Source organism: Drosophila subobscura, chromosome J, assembly GCF_008121235.1.
Source record: "Drosophila subobscura isolate 14011-0131.10 chromosome J, UCBerk_Dsub_1.0, whole genome shotgun sequence".
Taxonomy (NCBI): Eukaryota; Metazoa; Arthropoda; class Insecta; order Diptera; family Drosophilidae; genus Drosophila; species Drosophila subobscura.
Genome location: NC_048532.1, coordinates 11,809,896 through 11,819,937, shown reverse-complemented (window position 1 = coordinate 11,819,937; position 10,042 = coordinate 11,809,896). Strand labels below are relative to the sequence as shown.

Sequence of the window (10,042 nt, the reverse complement as noted above, 5' to 3'; positions counted from 1 at the left end):
CACTGACACACACACTTGAAACGTGAAAAAAAACTGAGACACAATGGAATCTAGAACATTCCGCTGATATTTGGACACAAAAAAAACTATGAATGCATAAAATAACATGATTACGCTTAGATCAACTATTTAATACACTTTATTCACTGCACTTTCACATATTTTCGCACATTTCTATCTGCAAACTGTCTTTTGAGTGCCGGCTAGCCTCGTTGTCAGGCCGCAGACTTGATCACGCACTTTATCTTGCACTTAAACACACATTTTGCACATTTTTCACATTTATTCACTGCTGCACTTCATGGCACACCTACGGGATCATTTTGCCGCTTAATTTTTACCATTTACCCGGATTTTCACGACTCCAAACACGGAGCTGACTTAAAACACGCGCGTTTTGTTTTGGGAGAGCGGCAAATTGGAAGCTGTGAGAGAGAGCGCGTGCAAATGCAATGAATGCGTAGGTGGTACTCGCTCTTTCCATGCTCTCTTTCCCGTCTTGCTCTTCCAATTGCTTGCACATTCCACGCTTCTATTCCAATTGCTCTCTCATTGGAAATTGTCGTCTACTTCTCCCACTCCTATTGCAAAGTGATATTGAAAGTGCGTGGCTGTGGGCACATGCCTATTGGTGGGAGTGAGATGGGTGTAATTCATTGGAAACCCCTCTTCCCGTTGCAAAAGCAGTGTGAACGCGAAACGCGGTAGGCGATTTATTGAATCAGTTACAAATAAAATTAAATACAATTTAAGGTATATCCGGAACTTCGATGATTCCAACATTCTTGTTGATGGTGACTTCGCGGTTGCCGCTCTGGACAGTGCCGATAATCCAGGCAGGGTGGCCATCCTCTGCCACGAGGAACTTGCAAAAGAAAACGGCCTCCACACGTGGCATGCAGATGAGCAGACCACCCGAAGTCTCAGCAGAGAGACCCCGGCGCAGGCGGCTGTTGCGGCCACAGATGGCTGCACTCTTGTCGAACACCGGCAAAGTGTGAATGACAAACGACACTGGCTGCTTTTGGACCAGAGCCAGCGCCTTGGCATGGGCTAGGAGACCCTTGCCGGACACGGCGATGGCCCCATGGGCCTGGTGCAGATGCATGAGGCGACTCGCCCTGCGATTGGGGTGACACATCGACTTGACGGCCTGCTGATAGGCTGCACGGACATCGTTCTCGGAGACCAGCTGCTTGTAGCGCCCCCAGCGTTCCGGCTGACCGATACAACCAAAGGCATCGATGACCACCTGGGTGCCAAGGGGCTTGGTCAGCACAAGGACATCGCCATCCACGGCGTTGCCGCGCTCCAGCTGATGACGCTTCGACCAGTAGGCAGAGGCCATGCCGCCAGCCATGAAACAGTTACTATACGTGTACCGGGACCAATTCATTGGCGGGCCCGTGGTCCCGTGGAAGCATTCGTTAAAGCCTTTCTCCATCAGCGGGACTACCACATTGATCTCGCTCGCGGTCATCCGAGTTGGCAAGCAGATTAGCAACATCATGTCCTCACACTCAGTGATGCCCATGGCGTAGAAATCGCCAACCGCCTCCGCGCAGATGATCATCCCCATGGCGTAGGGATCGTCGATGATAGGATACCGGCACTCGATGGTCAAGTGATGGTGCACTCCCGCACCTGGAGGTCGGGTATTGATGTACAATCGACGCAGCAGCTCCTCCAGATGCGTTTCCTGCTGACGGCCTGTGTTGGCTGCGACAAGGGCGGCGCGACCGGAGCGAGCGGTGCTATCAAATAACTGCGTAACCACGCTTTCTGGTACTTTGCAGCCAGATTCCTTTAGTTTGCCGTAGCTGCTCAGGCGGAAGGAACTACTCAAACCGTAACGCGTGGGCTCAAAGTTGCTCATTTAAACGCAAAATTCAATACCCAAATATTCCAAAGTTAAATTATTCACAAATCAGAAAGCTTCCTTCAGTTTCAGGGTTGCTTTGGGACGACTGAACTTATAAAATTGGCGCCACGAATGGAACTAGTCGATAGATATTATAATTATTATATTTTAATTATCATGTGAATATTTTTTCTTGTTAGTAATCCTTAGATTTTGTTATTTTAAAGCTATTTGGATAGTTATTTCCTTGTGAAAAGCACTTTTTGCACTTGGTTTAACATCTCTCGCATCTTTTCTGGCAACACCCGCTCGATCTGGCAGCCCACTTGTTGCAGAAGTACGACAATTTCAATGTTGTTTTCCATTCCAAGTTTATTATTAAGGAAAGGCGCCAGTTTGAAGGGACAGGGTGGACAGGAGGCAGGCAACATAGGTAGAACAGCGGCTTTACAGGTGCCCACACATTAATGTCATCTGGCGACCCATAGGATTGTGTGGCTACATGACCAGCATAATTACAATATTTTAAGTACTTATTACTTCGATAAAATATTCCAATTTAAAGCCTAAGAATAGCCCTTGCGAGGCAGCAGTAGTACGAAAAGAAATGGCCAAAGGGTGTGGAAAATCTAACATTATAATAGGGGAATTACTCGCATGGCATACGATTTGAGGGAGCATATAAAAAAAGGGTAGCTAAACTTTATATAAATATCATTGTGTTATGTTGTTGCTGTGGGTGTTGTTCCGCATTCGTTTGTTTTAGGATTCAAAGGTTAGGTCTCAGTCCCCACTCTCTTAATCTCTCTCTCGGGCTGAGGGTGTTCACATGATGCGAGACATCCAGTTGGTCAGGGTATTCAGTTCATTATCCTTGGCGGATGATTCCACAAATTGAATATTCTGCGAGATGTGGCCAAATTCGAAATCCCTGCCAGGCTTGCCCAGCATCACGGGCTTGTTCACATCATCATCGCCCACGGATTGTAGCTTGCGGCTGCGTGTGTCCCGCACGGTATGCAGCTCCTTTTCGAGCAGACTCTTGATGACCTGCGAACTCTTGGCCGTCGTCTGGTCCTGCTTGTTGCACAGCACCAGCACAGAGCAGGGCTGGGTGGCACTGTCCGTCAGAATGGTGTACAGATTGCTGCAAGGAAAGAGTGAGTAAGGGAAATATTTCATGGTAGACATCTTTACTTACTCTGCCACATCCCGTATATCCTTTTGCACCGTCACCGAGTCCACGACAAAAACAATGCCCTTTGCCTTGTGCTTGTACAGATCGAAGCACTTGTCCCGCACGCGGTAGTGTCCGGGTATGTCCACGAGACGAACAGATGAGTGTCCGCCCGCCTGATAGTCGCCCACATTCTCCTTGATGGACGTAAAGGTCTCCGGGAACTTGCCATACAGCAGCTGCATAAATATAGCACTCTTGCCGGACTCACACAGCCCAGTTAGGAGAAAGTCCCTGCGGCCGGTCGAGCGTCGTCGCAAAATGACAAAGATCGCTGCAAGTGAACCGCATTGGAATTAGCATTATGTCTGGAGTAAACCACGTGTCCAACTCACCCACAGCAATGAAGCCGAGCAGCAGGGCGATAAGGATGGGGCCCGAGTCAATCTCTCCCAGCTTAATGTGCTTCTTTTCGCGTACATTTTCATTAACTTTGTCCATTTTAGCGCAAAACAATCCGGATTCCGTTTCGGTGGGGCAAAATGACACGCACACAGCTAACAAGCAACAGGGCGTTTCGCAGCACTGTAACACTGAGTTTTAGTGCTGCAGAGCGTTGGCCGCTTAGGGTTAAAAGGCGCGCAGTTCGAAATTTATGTGAAAATACATTTATTTGAGAGTTATGGGGTTAAAATCGTGGCTTTTGCGAAGCATAACATAAAAATTTAATGTATCGAGCGCCTTCTAAGTGCTATATCTATATATCAATTGCATTTAAACGCATAGTTTTGGTTCCACGGCATTTCCACTTCACTCACGCATCGCGCTTCATTATCATATCGTAGATCAAGCGAAAAGTGACATTACAGGAGAACGCCCAGACGGGCACGGAAACGGCATTGTACACTCCAGTGGGAAAACTAAGGAGGCCGGTGAAGGGCGCCAGGCTGATGCCCAGGTCGATGACTATCACGGGTGTGCTGCGATTCAGGATGCTGACAACGATTAGGATCAGAGCCAACAGTACTTTGGACACGTAGTAGGCCACCGTATCGATGCCCATCTCCTTGAAGGCGTCCATGCTCCTGGCCGACTTCAGTTTGGCCTCTGCATCGGCAAGTTTTCGCTCCGCACGCAATATTTTGATGGCCTTGGCGTACTCCCCCGCATGTTCGGCGTTGCGCACATTCTCCAGCTCCTCGCGGGCATCATCTATCTCGGACTGCCACTGTCGTGTGTGCGCCCGGCTGGTCTTCCAGAAACGAGACACCTTCAGCTGTGTGTGGATGGAAAGAGAAGAGCAACACCTTTAGCCCGCCGGCTGCTTTGGGGCACAACGTGCACTGGCACTTTGCTTTGGTGGACTTACGTAGTTGCGTATGAAATCTGGCAGGATTGTGTTGATGAGACTGAGCAGGGCTATAAGCGGCAATAGTTCCATCGCTTTATGTCAGATTCTCTTCAATTTTGGTGAAATAATTTGTGAAAATAACAAAATAATGATAGCAGTGTTGGTAAATGACACAAGCAAATCAGCTGCTGGCTCTCGCGATATAATTAGAATGCTCGATCCATCGATATATTTCTGACGAAACTATCCCTTAGGGCTGGGAAAACATAGATAGTGACCACCATCTCTTGCTTCCTGAAAGATAAATTCAAATAAACATCTCTTAAATATAAGGTGATAAGGTATACAATCCAATATAAATGTGTACTTGTAATCTTTTAATAATCCCAAATTGATTCTTCAAGCAGATTAAATGATTGCGTCAGTGTTAAAAGTCTTTGAAAGCTTGTAATATCAAATAGAACATCAAAGTCGAGAAATATGATTTAAAACTACGGTGTATTTACGGTATATTTTTAAAATGAGAAGGTATATTTTGGTATATTTTATCGATAACTTGCCGTCTATGTGCCGGCAAAACAAAACACATTTGGTCGAATTTTCTTGAATGTTCCACGAAATTTGCTGATTAGGTCGCGAACAAATGCAAAACCACAAGCATGGAAGATAGCAACGAGGAGGTAAACCTTAGTGCAGTTCTAAAACCAATAATTAACGTTTGATTTCCCGTTAGATTGAACCCTGCCGCAGCATTGGGCCGCACGAGCTGGACGCAGTGAAAAGTCAGGCGGTTATAAAATTATCGCCCGTCCAGCTGCCGGCTCATTTCAAGCGGTTGGAATGCAACACCAATCTGAATCATCCGCCCCTGAACTGGCTGACAACCTCCCACAGCAGCCATGGCCTGCACCAGGCCCTGTACCAGAGTGCGGGCTTCGCCAGCTTTCGGCTGGGCCAGATGTTCCCCGACTGTGTGGGCGAGGTGGATGTGGTGTCCGATGCGGAGAACATCAAGCAGCTGCTAAAGCTGCCATACAGCGCCCAGAGCCCCATTAGCATGGTGGTGCACAAGGTGGGCAACACCCTGCTGCTGGACGAGTTCGATATTCAGAAATATTTGCTACGCAAGTCGGATGATGACTGGAAGTGGCTGCGCACGTTCATCCTGGAGCACATCCTGTCGTTTGGCGACAAGCAGCACAACTACTGCCTCAAGGAGCGCAATCGGGAGGCACTGCAAACGAAGAATCTGTTGTCCAAATTTCTGTATCACAGCCTGAAGCAAACGGGCGACGGGGGCGAGTACGATGTGCACACCACGCCCACACAGTTGACCAGTCGACGCCAGGGACTGCCCATCACGGGTCCCGTGCTGCCAGAGCCAAAGATCGAGGAGAATGTGCCCGACCCAACGTCCAGTCATGCGTTCAACCGCAACGTGGTGTGGACCTTTGAGGACATTCGCATGCTCATTGGCACCGATATGCCCATCTTCGGGGGTCCCAATCGACCCTGCATCAGCCTCCGTCTGCGCGATGCCGCCCAGCCCATAAATGTGCTGACTGGCATCGACTATTGGCTGGATAATCTCATGTGCAATGTGCCAGAGGTGGTGATGTGCTACCATCTGGATGGCATTGTCCAGAAGTACGAAATAATCAAGACTGAGGATCTGCCCTATCTGGAGAACTCGCAATTCTCGCCGCAGGTGGTGCGCAATGTGGCCCAGAATATTTTGGCCTTTCTCAAGGCCAATGCCACGAAGGCCGGCCACACCTACTGGCTGTTCAAGGGACGCAACGATGATGTGGTCAAGCTGTACGACCTGACCACGCTCTATCAGAACCAGACGCAGGCTGCCGACGAGTCAGAGTCGCCGCCGCAGCAGCAAGTGAATCCGTTTACCGTGCCCGTGGGCATGCTGCTCTATTCGGTGGCACGCAACATGAAGAATACGCTGCAGCACATCAGCCCCCGGGCGGCGGGCAGCATACGCGCCCTGCTGGACAACTGCATCAAGCTGCTGCCCAAGGAGCAGTATCCCCAAATTGTCAGCTCCTCGCACTACATTCTGTCGGACTTGCATGTCCCAGCGGGCATCGATCCCAAGGCGCCCAAGTTTGAGGATCTGGACTCGGACACACAGTCGCTGTACGATGATGATGACGAGGATGAGGAGGACTACGATGATGAGCCGCTGGACAGTGATTATGGCAACGATAAGTACTACCAAAGCGCCGAGCAGAGCGGTGGCAAGGCCAATGTGGCCGTCAGGCATATTTGCGATGCTCTCAGGGACTTCAAGTCGCACGCCAAGAAGTCCAAGCCGGCGCCACTGCTGGCTTCGACAGCGGAACGTTGCAGCATATCGCTGGAGCACATCAGTGCGGGCATCTCCTGCCTGCAGTACTTCAATGGCAATCAGGAGGAGAAGCTCAAGGAAACGGAGACCATTGCCAAGCAGGAGGAGAAGCAGCGCATCCTGCACGAAGAGCAGAATCCGAATATGGCCAGGCCATTCAACGCTATACCACTGCCCTATGAGCAATTGCAGCTGATACAGACACAACCACAGGCGCAGTCTCAGTCCCAGTCGCAGTCACAGTCGCAGGCTCAAGCACTCAAGAAGCCCGCAAAGACCAAAGGCTGCAAGTCCAAGGAACTGGCCACCACTTCCACTCCCAACACGGACAACACGCAGCAGCTCAGCGCCAAGTTCAACACGCAGCACTTTGGCTCGTGGAATGTCCACCTGAAGCTGCTGCTGCTGGAGAAGGCCTGCCTGACGGGTGCCACACTCGCGGAGCATCACTACGAGTCGCAGCAGTATGGATCCACGCTGCGCTCCATTGAGCTGGCCTCACGCTGCCAGCAGGTGCTCAACAAGTACATGGCCAACGTGGTGTCACAGCAGAGCTGCCTGCTGGGACGTGCTGGCGACTGTTTCTTTCAAATGTCCAAGCACTGGGAGGCCATCGATGAGTATGTGCGGCAGTACGAAGAGCAGGACGAATCGACGCGTGTGATTGGCGATGAATTGTCCCTGGAACTGGGCGACGAGGAGGAGGACCAGCAGCTTCCATCGCTGGCGCCCGTCAAAAACGTCGAACAGGTGATGCTGCACAGCTGCAAGTGCTACGAACTGGCACTGGAGCATGCCCAAAAAACGGAGAGCAATGAGCTGCTGCGACGATTGGGAAATGTACGCAACGAGCTGGGTCTCAAGTACATGTACTGGGCTCAAGGTGAGTGCTTGCAGCATGCAGGTGGATAAATCTAATGGAAATTTGTACATTTCAGAGGAATACAGTGAGGTAATGAAGCGAAAGGAGAATCCGGATGCTGCTGGAGATGCTAAACCTGAGGAGAATGCCACTGCCGAACCGCTCTACGTAAAACTCACTGTAAATTCCTATGACTGCCTGCGTCGTGGCATTGAAGCCTTTACCGCAGTGCAGGATAATGTTAATCTGGCATTTCTCTATTGCAACATGGGCAGATTTATGCGCCTGCGTGCACATCTGACCATGCCCAATGAGAGGTTTGTAAAAGCAACAAAAATCACCATATAGAAAATCTTTATCTAATAATTCTCTTCACCCTTGCAGTGCCATTACTTTAGACTCACAAAAAGCCTTTTATAGCGAGGCCTTCAACTATTATGAGAAGGCCAAAGACTGCCTGGACACGCGTAAAGCGAATGCCGAACTCTGGGATCTTGTCAACTGGGAGCTATCCACTGCCACATTCACGCTAGCCAAACAGCTTCAAGATCACAGCGCGGCAGACAAGAACAGCCTGGTGGAGGCATCCAAAGAGGTGCTCGAACTGCTGCAGAAAGCACTGCGTCTGTGCGATGTGGAACATGCTGGAGCACGCCAAGTGCTTTACAGTTTTCGTGCGGGCTTAATACATAAAAGGTACAGCATCGATCTCGGATATTTAAGGGCTAAACAATAACCTTTTCCTTTTGTTTAGGATTGCCTCTTTCCATTATTCGCAACTGCGTTCGCATGGCTGCTGTGATTTCTCGCAGCTGCCCAAAGCCACGCTGCAGCTGTGCAAATATCACTACGAAAAGTCCACACAAATCCTGGACAGCCTCAAGGAGGTGGGTGATCTGCTGGTGGTGCAACTAGAGCGCATATCCCTGCATGAATTTCTGGCAGAACGTAAGTTCAAACCAAAAGCGTGGTGTGTCGCTTGCTAACACCTTTTCTTGTTCCACCAGTTTCCACCCACTCGGCGCAGAAGATCAAGCAAATGCAAGCTGCTTTGGAGATTTGTTTACAGTGCCAGCCCATCTTTGGGCACGTCATTGATGGCAGCCAGGTTGATGACGACTTCGCCGCACATTTGTCGCTCTTTGAGAGCCGCTTGCAGAATGCATTGAAGACGCTCACGAAGCTGCTGCTGACCGGCAAGGATCCGAAACAGCTGTCGGCATTGTACAAGCGCATGTATATGGAAACCTTGACTGGGAAACATGGGACAGGGGAACAGCATGCAGCAGCACACGCTGTAGCGCCAGCAAAGCATTTGCACACGCTACTCGGCCGGCTACAAGCCATGTGCGACGCTCACCTCGCCATGGGCTAGAACCCAGAACGCGCTCTCTCTCTGTACGTGTCTTCTAGGGGGTTTCATAAAGAAACCGATCAAATTGTATGCATTGCATTGCTTGCTGTCGCTTGTTTATTGATGCATTCTCTGTGTGTGTGCGTTTAGCCCCGCTTGCCGCAACCGCAATCATCGCTGGTCGCATCATCAACCCGGCCAACAGCGGCGCTTAACTGCAGAAACGACACCAGCAGCAGCACCACCACCACCATGGACAGTTGTAGGATCTGTTGAAGCATTCACCACATTATTATCTACAATATCAATCACTTCATTAACTCACCTTGCAGCGTCGTTGAGTTCTCATTTTGTGTGCGTTTTGGGAGCCAAGTTCTCAGTGCTGGCCATGGGCACGGCGGCTCTTATAAAGTCTGAGGGTCTTGGGCCCAAAACGTGTCGCACATCAAGATTGGATCACCCACAATCGCCTCAGCTTTTGCCTCTTCTGTTCAACACAAGTCGCAACAAGAGGCTTGGGGCTTGGAGCTCTAATCGAAGCTTGTGGATGCTCAGATACGCGGAGCTGCCTTAATATTTCACTCTTAACTCTTAGCAGACTCTTTAACTAATATACAAATCAAAAGTTTGCCCTGATATTCTCTTAGAATTATGGCTTCAATGTTTAAGTTATACGAATACGAATATGTAGTTGTAGTTCTGTTTGCCCAGTTTTATTATTATAAACCTTTAAATAATTCATAAGTTTAATGGCAGCAAATAAAGCGGGCTTGTGGCGATGTTCATCCATCTATAGGATGCTGATCCCCTAAGCCTTTTCAACTTCTAATTAATTCATTATTTCAGTCATTCATTCGAGCAAAGTGCTCCCAAAGTTTTACTCGTTAATTATTATTATAGAAAAAGCTTAGCTTGGCATATTTGCCCCTCCCTCTACCAGGGGCTTTATTGTTTATAATTTTATTGTAATTTTATCTGAACTTTTTTTGCTTTTGTATATAAATTCTACCAACGCAGCAGAAAATCGAAGCCAATGCCTTTTGGCTTTTGTGTGTCACCGAACGAAAAACGATGT

The 10,042-nt window shown here is 49.2% G+C and overlaps 4 protein-coding genes across 4 annotated transcripts; 1 reads left to right on the top strand and 3 right to left on the bottom strand.

Annotated features, from left to right (window-relative positions):
- Positions 1-748: 748 nt before the first annotated feature.
- Positions 749-1,876, bottom strand: LOC117893469 (inactive selenide, water dikinase-like protein). The gene has a single exon (XM_034800092.1). It carries the CDS (start codon positions 1,874-1,876, stop codon positions 749-751), a length of 1,128 nt encoding a protein of 375 aa, XP_034655983.1.
- A 492-nt stretch (positions 1,877-2,368) lies between these two features.
- Positions 2,369-3,604, bottom strand: LOC117893114 (signal recognition particle receptor subunit beta). The gene is made up of 3 exons (XM_034799551.1): positions 3,434-3,604; positions 3,063-3,372; positions 2,369-3,008 (listed from the first exon to the last, which is right to left on the bottom strand). The coding sequence occupies exons 1-3, from the start codon at positions 3,537-3,539 to the stop codon at positions 2,687-2,689; spliced, it is 738 nt and encodes a 245-aa protein (XP_034655442.1). The 5' UTR covers positions 3,540-3,604; the 3' UTR covers positions 2,369-2,686.
- A 140-nt stretch (positions 3,605-3,744) lies between these two features.
- On the bottom strand, positions 3,745-4,565 carry LOC117893116 (guided entry of tail-anchored proteins factor 1). The gene is made up of 2 exons (XM_034799554.1): positions 4,408-4,565; positions 3,745-4,314 (listed from the first exon to the last, which is right to left on the bottom strand). Exons 1-2 carry the CDS (start codon positions 4,477-4,479, stop codon positions 3,853-3,855), a joined length of 534 nt encoding a protein of 177 aa, XP_034655445.1. The 5' UTR covers positions 4,480-4,565; the 3' UTR covers positions 3,745-3,852.
- Positions 4,566-4,947: 382 nt separating this feature from the next.
- On the top strand, positions 4,948-9,796 carry LOC117893113 (erythroid differentiation-related factor 1). Its single transcript, XM_034799550.1, has 6 exons — positions 4,948-5,069; positions 5,123-7,634; positions 7,690-7,930; positions 7,998-8,309; positions 8,368-8,561; positions 8,621-9,796. The coding sequence occupies exons 1-6, from the start codon at positions 5,049-5,051 to the stop codon at positions 8,986-8,988; spliced, it is 3,648 nt and encodes a 1,215-aa protein (XP_034655441.1). The 5' UTR covers positions 4,948-5,048; the 3' UTR covers positions 8,989-9,796.
- Positions 9,797-10,042: the final 246 nt, after the last annotated feature.

What these genes read in the sequence shown, in the direction of transcription:
- LOC117893116 (XM_034799554.1), bottom strand. Translation starts at nt 4,479, where the DNA reads ATGGAACTATTGCCGCTTATAGCCCTGCTCAGTCTCATCAACACAATC. An exon ending in CAGATTTCATACGCAACTAC is followed by an intron (nt 4,315 to 4,407) that starts GTAAGTCCACCA and finishes ATCCACACACAG; the next exon opens with CTGAAGGTGTCTCGTTTCTG.
- LOC117893469 (XM_034800092.1), bottom strand. Translation starts at nt 1,876, where the DNA reads ATGAGCAACTTTGAGCCCACGCGTTACGGTTTGAGTAGTTCCTTCCGC.
- LOC117893113 (XM_034799550.1), top strand. Translation starts at nt 5,049, where the DNA reads ATGGAAGATAGCAACGAGGAG. An exon ending in TGGAAGATAGCAACGAGGAG is followed by an intron (nt 5,070 to 5,122) that starts GTAAACCTTAGT and finishes ATTTCCCGTTAG; the next exon opens with ATTGAACCCTGCCGCAGCAT. An exon ending in GCATGAATTTCTGGCAGAAC is followed by an intron (nt 8,562 to 8,620) that starts GTAAGTTCAAAC and finishes TTGTTCCACCAG; the next exon opens with TTTCCACCCACTCGGCGCAG.
- LOC117893114 (XM_034799551.1), bottom strand. Translation starts at nt 3,539, where the DNA reads ATGGACAAAGTTAATGAAAATGTACGCGAAAAGAAGCACATTAAGCTG. An exon ending in GCTCGGCTTCATTGCTGTGG is followed by an intron (nt 3,373 to 3,433) that starts GTGAGTTGGACA and finishes GTTCACTTGCAG; the next exon opens with CGATCTTTGTCATTTTGCGA. An exon ending in GATATACGGGATGTGGCAGA is followed by an intron (nt 3,009 to 3,062) that starts GTAAGTAAAGAT and finishes CTTTCCTTGCAG; the next exon opens with CAATCTGTACACCATTCTGA.